The sequence below is a fragment of the Ornithorhynchus anatinus genome, chromosome 1, assembly GCF_004115215.2.
Source record: "Ornithorhynchus anatinus isolate Pmale09 chromosome 1, mOrnAna1.pri.v4, whole genome shotgun sequence".
Classification (NCBI taxonomy): domain Eukaryota; kingdom Metazoa; phylum Chordata; class Mammalia; order Monotremata; family Ornithorhynchidae; genus Ornithorhynchus; species Ornithorhynchus anatinus.
Window position 1 is genome coordinate 25,082,020 of NC_041728.1, and position 21,485 is coordinate 25,103,504.

General features: G+C 46.5%; 1 protein-coding gene across 1 annotated transcript; it reads left to right on the forward strand.

The window, feature by feature from the left end:
- Positions 1 to 7,774: 7,774 nt before the first annotated feature.
- On the forward strand, positions 7,775 to 17,047 carry F2RL1 (F2R like trypsin receptor 1). Its single transcript, XM_001513751.5, has 2 exons — positions 7,775 to 7,957; positions 15,318 to 17,047. The coding sequence occupies exon 2, from the start codon at positions 15,607 to 15,609 to the stop codon at positions 16,402 to 16,404; it is 798 nt and encodes a 265-aa protein (XP_001513801.2). The 5' UTR covers positions 7,775 to 7,957; positions 15,318 to 15,606; the 3' UTR covers positions 16,405 to 17,047.
- Positions 17,048 to 21,485: the final 4,438 nt, after the last annotated feature.

Genomic DNA, 21,485 nt, shown 5'->3' on the forward strand with positions numbered 1-21,485 from the left:
ATGTGGGTTCTAATCCCAGCTCTGCCAGTTGTCTTCTAAGTCACCTTGGGCAAGCCACTTAACTTCTCTGTGCCTCAGTTACCTCATCTGTAAAATGGGGATTAAGACTGTGAGCCCCACGTGGGACAACCTGATTACCTTGCATCTACACCAGCGCTTAGAATAGTGCTTGGCACATAGTAAGCGCTTAACAAATATCATTATTATTATTACTAGTTGGTAGACATGTTCCCTGCCCATAAGAAGCTCACAGTCTAGATGGGGAGACAGATATTAAAATAAATTGCACTTACATACATAAGTGATACTCCATAGAAATAGTGGTGTGTATTCCCTTAGTTGACTTATCATCCCTCTCAGACCCTTTTTTTGTTTGTTTGTTCTTTATCTTATTTGTTAAGTGCTTACTATGTGCCAGGTACTGAATTAAGCACTGGGGTAAGTACAAGCTAATCAGGTTGGACACAGTCCATGCCCCTCATTGCCCAAGATCACACAGCAGACAAGTGTAGAAGCCACGATGAGAAGCCAGGTCCTTCTAACTCCCAGGCCGGTGCTCTACCCAACTAGGCCACGCTCCGAAAAGCCCAGGAGCCACTTCCGAGCCAAGGTGAAGGAAGTTAGGCACAAAAATAAAAATAGCAGACATTAAGTGTTCCGGTAATGTAGCCGTACCCAACCAGGGAGAGGCATACATACACTCTAACAGGGAAGACAGAAATATTTATAAGCTGCTCTGCCAGTTGCCTGCTGTGTGACCTGGGGCAAGTCACCTAACTTTTCTGTGGCTCAGTTCCCTCATCTGTAAAATGGGGATTCAGTATCACTTCTCCCTCCTACTTAGACTGTGAGCCCTGTGTGGGACCTGATGATCTTGTATCTACCGTAGCACTTAGTATAGTGTTTCGCACATAGTGAGCATTTAACAAATACTACAATAATTATTATTATAACCAGTAAAATAAGAATGAATAAAATTGAAAATTATATCAAATATGCTTATCGTCACAAGGGCCGACGATGGGGATACATGCATAAATGCAAGAGGAAACTTTTGGGGCTAGGAGTAGACACTCCTCTCCTGATTTACTAGACACAGCCCTAACCTTTGCATCTCCTGTTGGCCAGGAGAAAGTTCACCCAGTTTTCTTCTTTTGTGCCCAGGAAGAGGAGTCTGTAAATTGGACCAGACTCGGAAGAAGCTGTATTCTGAGTAGCCTCTACCAACAATTCATTTCACCAGCAGTGATCCAGAATGATGCTGAAGCTGAGGTTGGCTTTTGAAAATTGGGGCTTCTTGGAGGTGGCCTGTGCTGAAAGGGAAGTCAGACTGTCCACTAGGCTTGTGCTGGAGTAAGTCAAACTGTCCTCTAGACCAGTGCTGGGGTGAGTGTGACTGTCTGCTAGTCCTTCTCTGGGGAAAGTCAGACTGTCCTCCAGGTCTGTGCTGGAGAAATCAGACTATCTGCTAGATCTTCACTGGAGGGAGTCAGACCGTCTGCTAGGCCTGCCTGTCCTGAGGAGGCCTGTCAGGTTGTCTGCTGGCCTGCACTGTGGGAGGATGTCAGACTGTTTCCTAGGCCTGCGCTGGTCGGGGTGAATCATATTGTCTGCTGGCCTGGGCTGGGGTGAGGAGGGAAGTCAGATTGTCTGCTGGCCTATGCTGGATGGGAGGAAGTCAGACTGTCTCCTAGGTCTAAATTGGGGGTTGGAAGGGGGAGGGTGGGAGTCAGATTGTCTGCTGGCCTGCACTAGTTTGGGGAGTCAGACTGGCTTCTAGGCCTGGGCTGAGGAAGTCAAACTGGGGAAAATCCAAATTGAATTAGTACCCTCCCCCCAACACCCAATCAGATTGATTTAACAACCCTTAGGGTGTTATGCAGGACAATCCTTCTAATGCTAATGATTGGTTCACAGATGCTAATGAAAAACTCCACCCCCCACTCCCCTACTCCAGACTCCAAGGGTAGCAGAGTAGATCCAGATCCCCAGGTGGTAGGAGTGAATATTAGAATTCCTAGAGGAGCCCAGGGATTGGATAGACAACAAAGAAGCCATTGTTCTCTCTGGGAGCTGGGAGGCCACTAACCCCAACCTGACTAGCTCTTCTTTTTCCTGGTGGACCCATGACTTACAAGCAGACAGCCCAGTTGTAGAAAGACAGAGTGGGGTTTTAGTTGCCCCTTCCCTCCTGGAGCTGCCTCCTTCTGCACTGGGGGAATCCATCTGTTGGGTAGAATGAGGAGCGACTTTGGACGAAGCAATAGGTATTTCCCAGATGGAAATTTTGCTGGATTGGGACAGGGACTGTGTCCAATCTGATTAATTTGTATCTCCCCAGTGCTTAGAATGGTGCTTGGCACATAGTAAGCACCTAACAAGTATGATGATGATGATGATTATTATTATTATTATCACTATTAGGTGATGGATGGGAGAATTAGGTGTTAGGGAATATTCAGAAGGATTGATAGATGAGATCCCTGCCCTGCCCTCTTGTTACCCAGAAAACCCTTTTCTGGGCACTCTCAGCCTGCCTTCTGAGGCCAAGCAGAGGTCTTTCAGCCAGGGGTGGCAGTGGGGAACCCAATACAGAGCCAAAAAGCAGCAGAAACAGATAAGCCTCCAGGATCTCTCCTACTAAGGCCTTCCTTTTTCTCCATCCCTCCTTCGGTCTGTGCAAGATTGCTAAAATGACTGAGGAGAATGATATCGTTCAATCGTATTTATTGAGTGCTTACTGTGTGCAGAGCACTTTACTAAGTGCTTGGGAGAGTACTATATATTATTCATTCAGTTGTATTTAGTGAGGGTTTACTGTGTGCAGAGCAATGTACTAAGCACTTGGGAGAGCACAGTACAACAATAAACAGACACATTCCCTGTTCACAACAAGCTTATAGTCTAGAGGGGAGAAGACAGACATTCACATATGTAAGAAGTGCTGTGGTGCTGGGATGGGGGAACAGCAAAGGGAGCTAGTCAAGACAAGTCAGAAGGGAGTGGGGAGAAGAGGAAAGGGGGGGGCTTAGTCAGGGAAGACCTCTTGGAGGAGATGTACCTTCAATAAGACTTTGAATGAAGGGAGAGTAATTGTCTGCCACATTTGAGGAGAGAGGGCATTCCAGGCCAGAGGCAGGATGTGGGCAAGTGATCGTTGGCAAGATAGGTGAAATCGAAGCACAGTGAGAGTTGGTAGACGTGTTCCCTGCCCACAATGAGCTTACAGTCTAGACAGGACCCAACTTTGTGGAGGTGACTTTTACCCAATCTTAAAGGGGTAGAAGAGGGTGGGGATCTTATCTAATACTCACCTGGACCACTTTTATTCAAACAAACACAGCAACTGTGAACAATGAGAACTAGAGAGGAGAGTACCAATGCTGAAGATGGACAAAGCTGGTGGAGAGTCTCATAGCCAGTGGTAAGGAGTTTCTACTTGATGCAGAGGGAGATGGATCAATTGACCACATTCCCCCTTGGTCTGGAACTCCCACCTCTTTAATATTAGTAATATTATTACTACTACTACTACTAGTACTTGTTAAGCACTTGTGCCAAACACTGTTTTAAGCGCTGGGGTAGATACAAGGTAATTGAGGTAATTGGGTAATGGGGGTAGATACAAGGTAATTACACAGTCCCTGTCCCACAAGGGGCTCACACTCTTATCCCCATTTTACAGGTGAAGTAACTGAGGCACAGTGAAGTGAAGTGACTTGCCCCAGGTCACACAGCAGATATATGACAGAGCCAGGATTAGAACCCAGGTCCTTCTGACTCGCAGGCCCATGATCTATCCATTCAGCCATGCTGCTTCTTCATACCATTCTCCCCACCTCCCAAACCCTCTAAAACTCACATCTCCTCCAGGGGACCTTCCCAGTCTAAGCTGTTCATTTCGTCTGTCTCCCCTCCCCTCTGCTTCAACTATGAACTTGTCTATGTACCCCTTAAACACTTTGATACTCACCTCAGCCCCACTGTACTTATGTAAAAATCAATCATATTTAATGAGCACTTACTGTGTGCAGAACACTGTACTAAGTGCTTGAGAGACTACAATATAACAGAATTGTTGGACACATTTCTTGCCCTCAATGAAATATCCTTATACTATTATTTCCTCTATTTGTCATCTATTACAATGTCTGTCTCCCTGTATACCGTAAACTCCTTGTGAACAGGGATTGTGTCAGCCAACTTTGTTCTCCTGTACTTTCCCAAATGCTTTGTACAGTGCTCTACACACAGTAAATGCTCAATAAATGCCACTGATTGATCAATTGTAATGTTTAGGGAGGAACGATCTATCATCCTTAACTGTTCTGCACACAGTAAGTGCTCATTAAATATGATTGGTCCCTTTTCTCATACTCTAGGAGTTGGGAGGGGAGGCAGGAAACCCATAGCACAAGACCCCCTGGTTATAATCCCAGCTCTGCTTTTCTGGGTGACCTTAAGCAAGTGGTTTATCTTGTGGAGCTTCAGTTTCCATATCAGTAAATGGGGATAAGCTCTCCCTTCCTCCTACATGGTGAGCCCCAGGTATGGACTGGCAAGGCTTAGTTCAGTAGTTGGCACATGGTAAGTAACCGTGATCTGCGCATAGTAAGCGCTCAATAAATACTACTGAATAACTTTTAAAACTCATTTTCAATCAAATAACACAAACATGTTTTAAAAGGCAGGAAGGACCTTTTAACCTGTTGAATTGTATTCATGTCTCAAGGCTAAGAATATATTTTACCACCTAAGAGAGCAGAGATTGTTTATGGAAATAAGCAAATTGCTCGTTGATTTGACTGAATTCTGAATTTGAATCGTCTTCTGACTTGAGTAAATGTGGTTGCTACAGATAACTGCACACACACAAAAAACCCCTCAATGTTTTCAATACACACAACAACGCATTGTTTCCACTACAAGTTAATGTGACGGCATTGTGTGTTTGCAGAGCCTTTCCGGTTCTCTGGGTCAAGAGGCTAGAGGGGGAAATGAATATGGAAAGAGCCAGTCCGGGGGCTTGGTGTTTACCAAGTGAATGACACGATTATATGTGTTGGGTGAAAATAGGGCTAACTGCATGGGTTAGAAAGAAATCACAATATGAGTTGCAGGGGGGCAACGGGAGGAATCCGTAATCTGTGCCAGGCTGCCACACCTGGACTTCTTCCTCTTTCTTTGAACTGTTTACAGTGGTTTGATCAATGATGGAGCCGTCAGAGTCAATGACTCTCATCTTTGGGTTTCTGCCGGCAGGTTCCATCCGACCTTACTCCAACGCACCCAAACAGTAGGAATTTCTGGGTGGGGGGTGAAATAGAGAAAGAAGAGAATTTGGAATGGGTATATTTTAACCCACTAACATCGGGCTGCTTTTCCTGGTATCCCCTCCTGGATTCTGCTGTGCCCAGTGACAATGGGTGCTGGGTTGGGGAATGGGGAAATACTGCAGCAGATGGGAAAGGGGAATTTGCACCCACGCGAGCCTCCGCAGGAGCTGCTCTGTATGCCGCAGGTTTTGGAGCGAGTCCTCTGAAGGAGAGGAAAGAAAGCATGCGGAGACAGTCCTACTTCGTTGGGAGAGATTCCCGTCTCGGGGGCAGCTTTCACCTGCTGCAGGGAAGGGGCAGTCCATCGGAGGTCTGGGCAGTGCTCACCGTCCAAGCTGAGGACCTAATAATAATTATTATTATGGTATTTGTTAAGAGCTTACTATGCGCCAAGCACTGTTCTAAGCGCTGGGCTATATACAAGTTAATTGGATTGGACAAAGTCCCTGTCCTACATGGGGTCCCAGTCTCAATCCCCATTTTACAACTGAGGTAACAGAGGCCCAGAGAAGTGAAGTGATTTGCCCAAGGTCACAGGGCAGAGGTGGGGTAGACTAGAGATTAGAACACAGGTCCTTTGACTCCCAGACTGCTACTCTATGTACTTAACCAGGGTGAGGGAGGACCTCATTTTCCCATCCGGAGGTGGTCACGGCCCGCCGGTGGGGCACCAGGACAACGGTGGCTCCCGGGCAGGTGGGGATTCCGGAGCGAGGCGGGGCCAACACTCAGGCCATTTGCAAGCAGGGGAGGCCTTCCTACATTTCCTCCCCTGTTTTCTCCCCTTCCCTTCAGGCTCATATCTCCTCCTGCCTCCAGGATGTCTCCACCTGGATGTGTGGCCACCACCTAAAACTCAACATGTCCAAAACTGAGCTCCTTATCTTCCCTCCCAAACCCGGTCCTCTTCCTGACTTCCCTGTCACCGTGGATGGCACAACCATCCTTCCCGTCTCACAGGCCCACAACCTTGGTGTCATCCTTGACTCAGCTCTCTCATTCACCCCACACATCCAATCCGTCACCAACGCCTACCTGTCTCACTTTACAATATCACCAAGATCCGCCCTTTCCTCTCCATCCAAACGGATATCATGCTGGTACAAGCTCTCATAATATCCCGGCTGGATTATTGTGTCAGCCTTCTCTCTGATCTCCCTTGCTCCTGTCTCTCCCCACTCCAGTCTATTCTTCATTCCACTGCTCGGGTCATCTTCCTACAGAAATGCTCTGGGCATGTCACTCCCCTCCTCAAGAACCTCCAGTGGTTGCCTATCGACCTCCGCACACAACAAAAACTCCTCATTCTTGGGCTTCAAAGCTCTCCATCCCCTTGCCCCCTCCTACCTCACCTCCCTTCTCTCTTTCTACTGCCCACCCCGCACCCTCCACTCCTCTGCTGCCCATTCACGCCTATCCCACCGTCGACCCCTGGCCCACATCCTCCCGCTGTCCTGGAATGCCCTGCCTCTTCAAGTCTGCCAAACTAACTCTCTTCCCCTCTTCAAAGCCTTACTGAGAGCTCACCTCCTCCAAGAGGCCTTCCCAGACTGAACTCCCCCCTTTTCCTTCCGCTCCCCCTCCACCCTCTGTTCCTCCCCCTCCCCCCTTCACCTTCCCTCAGCACTGTGCTCATTTTGTCTATATTACTTATTACCCTATTTATTTTGTTAATGAGGTGTACATCCCCTTGATTCTATTTATCGTGATTATGTTGTTTTGTTTTTGTCCGTCTCTCTCCCCTGATTAGACTATAAGCCGTCATTGGGCAGGGATTGTCTCTATCTGTTGCCAAATTGTCCATTCCAAGTGCTTAGTACAGTGCTCTGCACATAGTAAGCGCTCAATAAATACTATTGAATGAATGAATTTATCGTGATGATGTTGTCTTGTTTTTGGTTCGTTCTGTTTGGCTCTGCTGTCTGTCTCCCCCGATTAGATTGCAAGCCCGTCACTGGGCAGGGATGGTCTCTCTCTGTTGCCGAATTGTCCATTCCAAGGGCCTAGTCCAGTGCTCTGCACATAGTAAGCACTCAAGCAGTGCGGCTCAGTGGAAAGAACCCGGGCTTGGGAGTCAGAGGTTATGGGTGCGAATCCCGCCTCTGCCTCTTGTCAGCTGTGTGACTGTGGGCAAGTCACTTCACTTCTCTGGCCTCAGATACCTCATCTGTAAAATGGGGATGAAGACTGTGAGCCCCACGTGGGACAACCTGATTACCCTGTATCTCCCCCAGCGCTTAGAACAGTGCTCTGCACATAGTAAGCACTTAAATACCAACATTATTATTATTAAATGCTATGGAATGAATGAAAGGGGGCGGGGTCATCCCGGTTAACGTTGGAGGGGGGCGGGACCTGTCCGCCTCGCAGGTGAGCGGAGAGAGCGGCCTCCGGTTTCGAGCGAAGGGGGAGGTGGCATCGAAGTGGGTGGAGCTGGAGCCAGAACCGCAGTCGGCGACCGGTCTGTCGGGAGCTGCGAGTTGAGCACCGAGCCCCGGGGGTCTGAGATTGGCCCAGGACGGCGATGCGGGGCGGCGGCAGCGGCCCTGCGGGGCTGCGGGGAGCAACCGTCTTCCTGGCGGCCGCGGTGGCCTCCGCCTCCTGCTGCCCTTCGTCCCCAGGTGAGACCGAAGGGCTGCTCCGGGGCGGGGGGAAACAACGGCGGAGTCCGGGCAGCGAGGGCCGGTCCTTTTAGAGAAACAGCGTGGCTCAGTGGGAAGAGCCTGGGCCTGGGAGTCAGAGGTCATGGGTTCTAATCCCGGCTCTGCCGCTTTGGGAAAGTCACTTCACTTCTGGGCCTCAGATACCTCATCTGTAAAATGGGGATTAAAACTGTGCGCCCCACGGGGGACAATCTGATCACCCTGTGCCCCCCCCTTAGCGCAGAGAACACTGTATTGACTGCAAGCCCGTCAGTGGGCAGGGATTGTCTCTATCTGTTGCCGAATTGTCCATTCCAAGCGCTTAGTACAGTGCTCTGCACATAGTAAGCGCTCAATAAATACTACTGAGTGAATGAATGCCTTGCACATAGTAAGCGCTTAACAAATACCACCATTATTGTTATTAGAGCACTCTACTAAGCTTTTGGGAGAAGGCAGTATAACAGTAGATACATTCCTTACCCCCCAATGAGCTTATAGTCCAGGCAGCAGTCCAAACTGCTGTTTGTTATTTGGGGGCAGGACCTCCAGGCGACCCCCACCCTCCCCAAATTTGCTGCCGCCCTCCGGCCCGCTCATCGGACCGTTTAGCGCTCCTCCCCGGTTCGGAGTTGGGGTGTCGTCTTCGGCCTTCCAGGCCTAACTTCTTTTGTCCACGGCCTCCCGGGCCGGCGGTGGTTTGCAGGGCGAGAGGGGCCCAGAAGAGAAGGGACCCAGGAGTCACTTTGGAAGCCACACACCCTCGACATTGCCACCCCTAGCCAGGGGGCCCTTTAGACCCTTCGCCCCCCTTTAGCCCATTTGCGTTTGTGGCAACTCCACCCCTTTTCGGGGAAGCCACAGCGGCCCCCCGAGTGTCGAGGGACCCGGGTTTATAGGAGGGGAGAGGGGAGAAGACTAGACCAGGCACAGACGACAACCAACACGATGTGTTGGGTGATCTCTGACTAAACGTTAGGAGGTAGAGTTAGGAGTGCATCGGCCTGAGTTTCAGCCACACACCCTTCGTCCTTGAAGCTGACTCATCTTCAAGAAGGAAGGACAGATTTTGATAAGGACAGATCTTAGACCAGGTGCAGACCACAATCAACACGATGTGACGGATGATCTCTGACTAAACGTTAGGAGGTAGAGTTAGGAGTGCAACGGCCTGAGTTTCAGCCACACACCCTTCGTCCTTGAAGCTGATTCATCTTCAAGAAGGAAGGACAGATTTTGATAAGGACAGATCTCCATATCAGCAAAGAAATGTGGGAATATGTACCTCTAGGGATGAAACCGTCGATTTCCAAGGGGATTGTACTCTCCCAAGCAGTTAGTATTGTGCTCTGCACACAGTAAGCACTCAATAAATACGATCGGTATCCTTTTCCGGAACTGATGGGGAGAGTGTGGGAAGGGTATGCACAGTTGTTCTGGATGAACAAAAGGAAACAGCATTAGCTCAGTAACCACAGTGTGCAATTTCAAACTGAAAGTAGGCAAGAGTTTCTAGCGTCCTTTTCCTTCTACCAAAAAAGGAGTCAGAAACACAATCTCTATAAGGTAGGCTGAAATAATCTGATAATTCAAGAACTTCATTACTTGCCCACCTAAACAAAATTAATAACCCACTGTGACAGTAGCTTCATTTCTACAGTAAAACTCATGGACTTTTGCAAACTGTACATTTCTGGAGGTGGTGAAACAATCTCTTTTGTCATTTGGCATCTTTAAGTCAAAATAGCATTTGGCACATCTGTTTGGGCAGTTTTGAATTAGCTGGAGCTTGGAGATTGTGAGAAACAGGTAATCTGACTTCAAATTGTGAAGATTAAATGTTTTAGTTTCCATGATTTTGTTAAACCAGAAAGTGCTTAAGGAAAATAAGCTTCCTAGCTCACTTTTTTTTCTGTTTTTGAAAGCTTTGGTGATTTGATGGAATGGGCCAGTAGGTGTCCTATAGATGAAGTGAAATGAGTTGAGAAGAACCAAGTTAATAATCAACTAAAGCTATTTAATATTGTCTCATTTTTCATTTGTTAAAAGAAAATCTATGGTGGAGCACCTCATGGTAGGGGAACACTATCAAATATTTAGTCTCTTAAAAATGACCTTGATTCCACCATCCTCCCTCCCCCAGTTAAACTGGCAGTTGGTCAAGGATCATAAATACCTCTGTTACTCCCACCCTTTCTTTTTGTTTTTTTTTTAAATCTTTCAGAAAGACATGTTTCCTAATGGTAGCGAATGGCAGTGAAATCACATCAAAAAAAGGTGCTTCCAGTTTCTTTGCTCTGACAGCATAAAGGAATTGATTTCTTCCTTTGGAGCCTGTGGACTAGAGAGAGTGTATATACTCCCTTCTCCACCCCACAGCCCCAGCACCAGATAAACCTCTGGCAGGGGGTTGAAAGCTGGTAATGTTTGAAAGACCACCTTCTCAGGGCCAAACTCTTACATTCCTTGCAGGAAGTGAGAGCTGTTTGGCCTCTTTACTCAAAGGATGCCATTTGCTCTCTCTAATCTCTCTCCCCACCCACCTATCTACCAATACCCACGATTGAAGTGTTGCTGCTATCTCTGACTGTGGAATGGGGAAACAAGCTCTCCACATTGCCTTATAGTCTTATAAAGAGTTACAACTACCAGATTTCCTCCTTTCCAAGAATTGTTTGCCCTGACTTTATCTCTTTGGATCCAGCACCTATTATCTTCACATTATATGTTTCCATCATTCTCTAAATCTCCGTAAATGCAGTTGGAGAGATGTGTCTGTGGAGCAAGATTCCTCTTCAATTGGGCAGTTTTGCCACCTCCTTAATGCTAAGGTTTTGATTGTGCTCTGATTCCTTTCTCAGGAGGGGAACTGCAAGCTCCTTATTTGTAGGAAACATGTCTACCAACTCTGCTATATTGTACTATCCCAAGTGCTTAGTACAGTGTCTGCACACAGTAAGCGCTCAATAAATACAGTTGATAGATTGAACTGTGGAGAACCTCCCTGCCCAAGACCTGGTCTTCCTCAGCCAAAAATTAAAGTAACTTCTCAATGGGAAGAAAGCCTATTAGTCAAACATTTGCCCCTTTTTTTATGTCAGGTTTGACTCTTTCGTGGCTTTGACATTTTAAGCTCTATGTGTCTACTAATTCTGTTGTATTGTACCCTGTAAGGCAGTTAGTACAGTGCTCTGTACACAATAAATATGATTGACAGTAAGCACTCAATAAAACCAGTGGATTGGTGTGCAGAGGACAAAGGTAGCTGTGGATTAATAAATGACTATTTTCCAACATGATTTTTCTAGGTTTACAGACTGTTTCAAGGGGTGTTTCAAGTATCAGACACCAATAAAAAGAACATACTATGACTTCTGTTACAGTTTTAAAGCAGTCCTTTCAGAGAAATAACTTAGTGTAACTCTTCAACTGTGAGATGGTATTCATATGAAATTTGTTTGCACAAGAAATTGTCCAGGCAGGAAATATCAGCAAGTCCAAAAGGGGTAGGAATGAATTAATGGACAAACATACTAGGAGGAAAAAAGCCAAAGATGAAGTGGTGAAAAGTTAGGAATGGTGGATGATGCGTTCCTAAAAAATAGGATGAGGAGCCAGGGTGGTCTAGTGAAAAGAACATGGATCTGGGAGGAAGGAGACTTGGATTCAAGTCCCAGCTCTGCTTCTAGCCTGCTGTGTGGCCTTGAGTCAGTTACTCAACTTCTTGGGAACCTGTTTCCTCATCTCTAAAATGGGGATGAGCAGGGCCTACTGGAAAAAAACACAGGTGCTCATCCTGGCTCCACCACTTGCCTGCCATGTTTGTTACCTTGGGGTTGTCATAACTTCTCCGTGCCTCTGTTTCAGCATCTGTGAAAATGGGGATGATGCCTGTTCTCCATCTTAGATGGTGCGCCCTGTGTGGGACAGGGGCTGCTTATATTGAATCACCCCAGTGCTTACTACAGAGTCTGACACATAGTGCTTAACAAATACTATGATTATTACACTTACTCTCCCTATTGCTCAGTTTGGGAATCCCTCATGAGACAAGGAGTTTGTCTGATCTGATTACTATGTTGAGGATGATTGCCATCAAACAATTCCTGTCAACACAATAATAATAATGTTGGTATTTGTTAAGTGCTTACTATGTGCAAAGCACGTTTCTAAGCCCTGGGGGGATACAAGGTGATCAGGTTGTCCCTCATAGGGCTCACAGTCTTCATCCCCATTTTACAGGTGAGGTAACTGAGGCCCAGAGAAGTTAAGTGACTAGCCCAAAGTCACACAGCTGACAAGTGGCGGAGCCGAGATTAGAACCCATGACCTCTGACTCCCAAGCCTGTGCTCTTTCTACTGAGCCACGCTGCTTCTCTGTGACATCCTGTTGTCGCATTTGGGATAGAGTGCTGGGTTAATCAGTCCATTGGTATTTACTGCATGCAGATCACTGTTCTAAGTACTTGGGAGAGAACAATATAAGAATTGGTAGACACAATTCTTGTCCTCCAGGAGCTTACAGTCTAGTGGGGAGACAGACATTAGAATAAATTACAGATAGACTATGTTCTCGTGGTAGTAACCCTTCACGTTTGAAGGACTAGAGTACCTTTCCCGTGCTCCCCAGCAATACCTAAAACACAGCACCATTTCGCGGCCAACAAGAACACAAGTCCTATTGTCCTTGCCCTGCTGCTTCTGACTCTATCTAAAATGACTTGGAGGGACCAGGAGGGCCTGACCCTAGCTCAGCCTGCCCATTCCTCTGCCTGACTCATTCCCAGCACCCCAAATCTGTCAACCCACCAGCCCTTCCTAAGCACTTACGAATATTCACCCATCCTCAGAACTTCTGTACATCTGCATATCCCATGATGCTCTCAATTACTTATTCTGCTATTCCAACCTCTAATGTACGACTACCTGTTATATCCTGTCTGCAAATAGGCAGGCCACCTGTCTTCCCCCATTCTATTTTAAGCTCTATGTGAGCAGGGAATGCGTGTTGTGTTTCTATTGTACTCTCCTAAAAGCTTAATCCAGAGCTGTGTGTTCAGGAGATGTCCAGTAAACACCACTGATTGATTGGGCCTGCTTTGCGCAGGGAAAGATGTAAAAGTCATGCATCCTGTAAGCTGTTTCCCCAGAATGTGCCATGACCTTAGTGGGACTACAAATGCTCAGTTGCATTCTAGAAGTGTTTGACGCAAGCATGTTGTTACTGAAGATTTCACTGCTATGCCCTTTGTGCAGGAAGCTCACCCTTTCTCAGTAGCGTGCCTTAGCGGAAAGAGCCCCGGGTTTGGAAATCAGGAGATGTGGGTTCTAATCCTGCCTCCGCCGCTTGTCAGCTGTGTGACTTGGGCAAGTCACTTAACTTCTCTGTGCCTCAGTTACCTCATCTGTAAAATGGGGATTAAGACTGTGAGCCCCGCATGGGACAGCCTGATAACCTTGTAACCTATTTCAGTGCTTAAAACCAGTGCTTGGCACATAGTAAGAGCTTAGCAAATACCATCATTTTTTAAAATTTTTTCTCCTCTGGCTGTTCATTCCAGTCTTTCACAGGCTCTTTCTCTGCCTCCCACTCTCTAACTGTGGGAGTCCCTCAGGCTCAGTTCTGGGTCTCTTTATTCTCCAACTATCCCCACTCCCCTGGAGAACTCATTCATTCTCATGGCTCCAACTACCATTTCTATGTAGATGGTCCTTGAATCTACACTTCCAGCTCTTCTCTTGTAGCTTCACATTTCATCCTGCCTTCAGGATCAGCTCCTACCCCCTGGATGTCCAATTGTCCAAAACAAAACTCCTAAATCTTTCTCATCCAAAACCCTGTCCTGCCCTTGACTTTCCCATCACTATAAACAAAACTACCATCCTCCTATCTCAACAAGCCCATAACCTGCATTATTCTTCAACTTATCTCTCTTTCAAAATACAATTCACAACATTGCTAAAAGCTATCCTTTCCTTCCATCCAAAATACTAATGCACTGATCCAAACACTGATCCTATTCCGGCGTGACTACTGCAATCTGCCTCCTTGCTGATCTCCTTGCCTCCAGTCCATACTTCATTTCTGCTGCTGGTATCATTTTTCTAAAAAAGTTCAGTCCTTATTCTCCACTCCTCACGAACCTACGATGGTTTGCCATCCACCTCCTCATCAAACAGAAACTCCTTACCACTGGCTTTAAAGCTCATAATCAGCTTGCTTTCTACCTTACCTAACTGATTTCCTACTACAGGTTAGCCCACACACTTCCCTCCTGTAGCGTCAGCTTCCTCACTGTCCCCCGATCCTATCTATCTTGCCTCTGACTCCTTTGCCATATCCTCCCTCTAGCCTGGAACTTCATCTCCCATCATATATGCCAGACCACCACTCTCCCCACCTTCAGAGTCTTATTAAGGTCATATCTCCTCCAATTGAACTTCCCGATTTAAGCCTTCTTTTCCCCGGACTCCCTCTCTCTTCTGTGTCATTCTATGCTGTTGGACCCATACCCTTTGCGGCACTTGATTACCCCACAGGACTTAATGTTCATATCAATTATTTATATTAATGTCTAGACTGTAAGCCTCGTTGTGAGCAGGGAACATGTCTTCCAACTCTCTTCTGTCGTACTCTAAGTGCGTAGTACAGAGCTCTGCACATAGTAAGCGTTTGAATAAAAACCATTGGTTTGATTGATTAGTACAGTCCACTGTGTTCAGCAGAAGTTCAGTAGATACCATTACTACCACTAAGGCCAAAACTACAGCTTAGACTGTAGGTGATGAAAGTCCTACTGGGTGGAAAACCACAAGAAAGAGGAAAAACTCTCGGTTTGAAATGGTAATTACTTTTTCTGAAGATCTCAAAGCTAATTTTTCTGTATACTTTTATTTCCCTGCTATTCATCTGAACAAATCCAGAACAGGGGCAAATCGAGGCCATGATGTGTGGAAATGTGGGTCTGGGCCACATGCATCACTTCCCTGGGAAGTTGGGAAAGGCAGGGAAGAGGCTTTACTGGAGAGATCCCTGTCCAGGGAGGTTGGACTCCGTTGCGTGGGTACTGGGTGGGAAAAGTGACCTGGAGATGAACTGCTCTGATGGGCAACATCACGGGTATGACCACTGGACTTGGGGAGGGAACCAAATGCTGCTCATTGGCTAATCTGAATTTTCCAGGATGTTAATGCTGTTTAAATGACTCAGGTTTGAAGGAAAATATTTAACATAGTTTTTTTGGCTGGGAAACCTCTTCCTCTCAACCCGCCGAAAAATTTCAGCTGTGCTTTTGGATTTTTCCCTGACCCTCTGCCTCTTTTCCTCTCCCCCATTTAGGATTCAGTAATTGCAAAGGGCGAAGTCTGATCGGCCACAACACCCTGAATGGAACCTGGTGGATGAGTTCTCTAGTAAAGTCCTCACCAGCGGACTGACCACGGTCTTTCTTCCATAGTCTACACCATCGTTTTTATCATTGGCATCCCCAAGCCAACGTCTGGCTCTATGGGTCTTCCTCTTCCGGACCCCAAAGAAAGCATCCATCTGTCATCTATATTGGCCAACCTGGCCTTGGCGGACCTCCTCTCTGTCATCTGGTTCCCCCTTAAAGACTCCTACCACATCAATGGCAAACAACTGGATTTACGGCGAAGGCCTGTGTAGAGTCATGATTGCCTTTTTCTATGGCAACATGTACTGCTCCATCCTCTTCATGACCTGCCTCAGCGTTCAGAGGTACTGGGCCGTGGTGAACCCCATCGCCTACTTCTGGAGGAAGTCAAATGTGGCTCTGGGCATTTCCTCTGTCATATGGCTGCTGATCATGCTGTCGACCATCCCCTTGTACGTCATGAATCAAACCGTCCACATCCCAGCCCTCAACCTCACGACGTGCCACGACGTCTTGCCCGAGGCGGTCCTGGCAGGGGACATGTTTAACTATTTTCTCTCCCTGGCCATTGGGGCCTTCCTGTTCCCAGTCTCCCTCACCACATCTGTCTACGTGCTGATGATCAAGGTTCTCAATTCTTCCCAAATAGACGAAAACAGCGGGAAAAAGCTGAAAAGGGCTGTCAAGCTCATCATCATTGTGATGACCACACACCTGATCTGCTTCACCCCCAGTAACATCCTGCTCGTGGTGCACTATTCTCTGATTCGCACCCGGGGCCAAAGCTTTATCTACGCTGGGTATATCGTAGCCTTGTGCCTTTCCACCCTCAACAGCTGCATCGATCCTTTCATCTACTACTTCGTCTCCCAAGATTTTCGGGATCACGTGAAGAACACCCTCCGCGGCCGGAGCGTCAGGACGGTGAAGAGGATTCAAGTGTCTCTCATGTCAAAGAGGTACCCCAGGAAGTGCAGCACCTACACTTCCTCCTACTCCTCCAGCTCAACCAACATTAAGTCCTCTTCCTGAGGTGTTGGACTTTGGAGGCAGCATCCTGCTGAGTGTTTGACCCTGCTGAGCATTTGTCATTCTGCATCCCCATTTGCTCTGTTTACAAAATGGTGGTCACCTGTACCAGAAGCCCTTGCTCCTGAGGGGTTGGAAGATTCCATGAGAATTGGAGGCAGGGCCCTCCGAACCACTGACTCCACTGACCGAATGACAACTTCAGAAATGGTCGGAAAAAGGCAGAACAGTGGAATCTGGAATTTCAGATGATGTCGGACCCACTGGGTGGCCCAGTGATTAGTGTGCTTGTTCAAGCTGATCGCTTCAGTTCTGGGGACTGTTCATGGCACGATTTATTGGGTCAGAACCACAGTCCATCCAGATGGAACAGGATTCTGTCTTCAGCAGAGGCCACAGGATGGGTCAGAACCACAGTTCATCCAGATAGAACAGGATTCTGTCTTCAGCAGAGGCCACAGGATGTTTGGAGGAACCAAGTGAAAGTTATGTGCCTTCTATTTCTGAACACAGAACTTCATGCTTAAATGTATTATTTAAACGAATGCTTTTTGATAAAGAAAAGAAATTCACTGTACCCCTGGGGCCAATACCTGAGGAAATGACCATTTTTGAGGCGTCAGAACTGTGCGCCCCACTTCCAGTGATGATGAATGAATTCTTGAGACAAAAATCCTAGTCTTTAGTTTTGTATAATTAAGAATCATATTTACCACTTACCTCCCTATTAAAATATTTAATTTTTATTTATATTGGCTACTAATTAAGTGGTCATGTTTTTGTCTGTCTCCCCTGATTAGACTGTAAGCCCGTCAATGGGCAGGGATTGTCTCTATCTGTTGCCGAATTGTACATTCCAAGCGCTTAGTACAATGCTCTGCACATAGTAAGCGCTCAGTAAATACTATTGAATGAATGAATGGTCATTCTTTCCAGGAATGAAGTTAGAAATGCCTGATGAGATTAGAGTGTGGGGAGTCGGGAGACCAGCTTTCGTGACCTACGCTATGGTGTTTGCTGATGGGAAGCTACCAGCGGGCTGGCATGTGGTTCCAGACTGATTTTTTCTTTTCTGTTCGTTTGTTTATTGCAGATACTGTTTTGGAGGTTGGAGGGGAAGGTTGTAACTTTATTTTATAGCATGATCTCTTGTAAATAAGACCAGACGTTTTATAATCTGTTTCTGAGTTGGAATTTTTTTTCTTTGCAGGGTTGGGGAGGGGAGGGAAACACAGATCCTGCTTTTGTTTTACCGTTTGATTGACAAACTCAGCCATTCAGCAGAATGGATGACTTCCTTTCACAAGAGCCCTGGCAAATAGACCTCCACCCAGTAGAGTTCTTGGCGATGAGAAGTATACACTGCTGAAAGGGTTTCAGTTTTTTCAGTGTGCACACTGACCCCACATTTGGGTTGTGGTGGTGTCTGTGGACACGTTTTGAAAGCAGACTTTACTCATACCAAAAACCTTTTCCTTGGGATTCGGGGAGCTAATTTATTGTACCCAATGTAATTTTACCTAACATAACCCAGGGCTCATGTCTCCATCAGTAGGAATTTTAACTCTTTTTGTAGCACATTTGGAATTGTTTAGACTATAAGCTCCTCTCTCTAGATTGTAAATTTGTGGGTAGGGAATAGTCTACCAACTCTGTTTTTATTGTACTCTCCCAAGTGCTTAGCACAGTGCTCTGTATGCAGTAAAATATGATGGATTGAATTAATTGGTGGTAGGAATCCAAGATCTTGCTATTACTGTTCCTTGGCCTTCACTGAAGTGGTTATGGATTGAGGGGGCTTCATCTTTTCTCCTGATCCCTCCCTCTCCTCTTTGTGCCTTTTTCTTGCCCACACTATTCAGAACTGGAAATATCCTTAATGAGACCTAAGTCAGCGGCAACCCCATGCCCTTGGCTTGCTCTCCTTCCTGGATCGATGTTCTTTCAGGCCTCATTTCCACAGCACTGAGGTTCCGCAGGACTTTTTCTGCTCTCCTCACCCTTCCCGTTTCCAACCTCAATTTTCCTTTGTTCCTGGGAAAATGCTTGCCAGGATTAATTTGCATGTTGAGGCCACAGTCATCCATTACAAGGATCATTTGTTAATGCCACCAAGCCTGGCTCTGTTCATACGCCACTCCTCTGCCATCAACTTTATTCCTTTATTATGATTATTATAATTATTTATTCTTTACTTAGTGCGGATTCCACTATTTCTAAGGAACAGTGAAAATTTGCTCACCTCAACACAGCTACACATGAGGATACTGTAGCTGCTTCATGGGACTCTGACATGGGAAAACAAGAAGATTGAGAGAAAATGTTCTAAGGATACAGTAAAACAATGTCTCAGTGGTGCCCCCAGCTGAAAATGGGGAGTTGATTGCCACTGGGATGCCGGACCAGGCCACTGATGTTGAGAAAGAAACAGCTCTGTGTGAGTAGAAGGTGTGACTTCAAGTATCTGTGTGAGTATCAAGAGACTAGGAGGCAAAAGCCAAAACAGTACCAGGTGCTGCAAAAATGGCAAACACAAGGATCATCTTTTCATGGTGCAACAGTGCCAGCCGAGATTTATCTCTCTGTGCCCTATTCAGTTACACACACCCCCTTAAGTGAATTTCCACCATCAGTGATGCAGTGAAGTATTTTATAGCCTGCACATTCACTCCTCTAATGCCACTCTACTCACTGTACCTCACTCTCTTCTGTCTCTCTGCTAACCCTTTGCCCACCTCCTCCCCACCTTCAAAGTCTTACCAAAATCATATCTCCTCCAAGAGTCCTTCCCCTACTAAGCCCTCATTTATCCTACTCCCTTTCCCTTCTGCTCTCAGATCTGGACCTTTTAAGCACTTATTCACCCCACTCTCAGCTCTTAAACACTTAAGGTACATTGTTTGTAATTTATTTTAATGTGTCTTCCCTTTTAGACTGTAAGCTCCTTGTGGATAGGGAATGTAATCTACCAATTCTGTAGTCTTGTACTCTCCCAAGTGCAGATTATACTGCTCTCACAAATTAAGTGCTCAGTAAACACCATTGATTCTTGAGCGATTATATATAGTTATCATACCCTCATATGCTTCTGAATATTTCCATGTCCTGTCTTCCCCATTAGGTGTAAGCTCTTTATGGGAAGGGAACAGGTTTTGTGCTGATGATGGTATTTCCCAGGTACTTAGTACAGTATATTGTATCAGTAGGTGCTCAGTAAATACCAGTCCAAAAAGGAGCTTGGCCTGGCTTTCACTCTCTTTACAAACTGAGCCTCCTTGCTATCTAAGCCTGTTGATTGAGGTGGGACCACTGGGGATGCCTTGAATCATTCTTCCATGCTTATTTCCCAACAACCCTTTGAGGTAAGTATCACTATCCCCGTTATACAGATGAGGAAACTGGGACTACATTTAAGTGACTTGTTGAGGCCACTTGGCCCTGGCGGGGCGGATGCAGGAATAGAACCTTCCCTCTCCTGACACCAGCTCAGTTGCTTTTGCCCCTAGATTGCACTTCCCAACTTTATTATTGTATTCTTCCAAATGCCTAGTACAGTTCTCTGCACACAGTAAGCACTCAATAAATACCATTGATTGACCTGAAACCACCTTTGAAGAATTAAGTGTTTGCCTGAGGATAAGTTGTCCCACTTTGTTTTCCTGACTGAAGTACTATATGGACGCATCTGCTTCAGTCCACTTCTTTTTATTACTCTATATGGACTGCCTGTGCTTAGTACAGTGCTCTGCAAATGATAAGCGCTCAAATAAATTTTTATTACTCCCTTTGAGGACTGCTGGAAAGGTGGAGGGGATTGGAAGGAGAGGGTGAGGTCCTTCATTTTGTCTTGTTTACTTGTAACTCAGCATTCCTCCCCTCTCCTGTTTTCTCTTTTCCTTCTCTGCTGCCTCTCTGAGAAGAAATCTTTTTCCCTTGGTGCCAGTAGACACAGCCAGGGGGAAACTGAAGGCTGGGAGCTGGTGGATGAGGAGATCCCAGGAATGTCCTTCTGGATTGCCCCAGGATCCAAGATCCACTCCTACATTTTGCATGGGTTCATCTCCTCAGGCCCCTTCCAACCTTGCCTCCAAGGGTCTGATGGCAGAGGGCAGATTGGTTTCACTTCAGCCCCATAAAAGAGCTTCTTCCCCTCTCTCCTCTGAGCAGGGTTGAATTAATCCTTTAGTAGCTGGGGTGTTCTGGTTGTTCCTAGGTGCCCGTGGAGCGTTGCTCTGACCATAGGGGTCCACCCTCTGACTCTCATTAGTTGTGGTATTTGTTAAGCACTTACTCTGCCAATCACTGAGCTAAATACTGGGACAGAGAGAGGATATCACAGCCACCTACCCCAGCTCTGAGCTGATCCCTGTTGGAATCCGGAGTCTTATGCCATCCTGGCCAAGTAGGTAAATCTGCTCTCCCTTTTTACAAAGGAAAATATTTTAGCCCACAGCTCCAGTCAGGCAAAGGGGATCAAAAGGGCTCCTCCTGCTTTCCAAATAAGCCCCCTATTTGGTGCTTTGTACCACTTTCAAGCCTGTCTTATCCCCCAAAGGTCCTATCTTGGAGGAAACTGATCCAGTTTGTCTCTTTCTATTTGCCTCTTCAATTCCAGCTGGCTGGCTCCAAGCGATTCATTCCTCATTCCCGCAATCCCCTTCAATGGCCTCACCTTTACTTGCAGACCAAATGGTCTTTGATGTTAGTTAGCAAATCTGATGCCTGTTAAAACACCTAAAAAGAGGAAATTGGGAGATGAAAGGGCGGAGAGGAAGAGCTAGGGTGGGAAAGGTAAGATCAAAAGGGGGAAGGGGAGATAGAAATGTGGCAGGTTGCGTGTGGATAGCAGGGTGTGTTATTCAATGGTCAGCTTTCATTATTCTTCCTCCTCCTCTTTCTCCTCCTCCCCTCTCTAGACTCCACGTTTCCTGTGGGCAGAGTTCACATCTACCAAATTCTATTTTTATTGTGGTCTCCCAGGTGCTCAGGTACAGTGAGTGCTCAGCACACAGTAAGTGCTCAGTAAATACCGCTGATTGATTGATTAATGACAGGCACGGTTGCACAAGGACAGCATTAGACTG

Excerpts from the sequence above, each read along its gene's own strand:
- F2RL1 (XM_001513751.5), top strand. The coding sequence starts at position 15,607 with ATGGCAAACAACTGGATTTACGGCGAAGGCCTGTGTAGAGTCATGATT.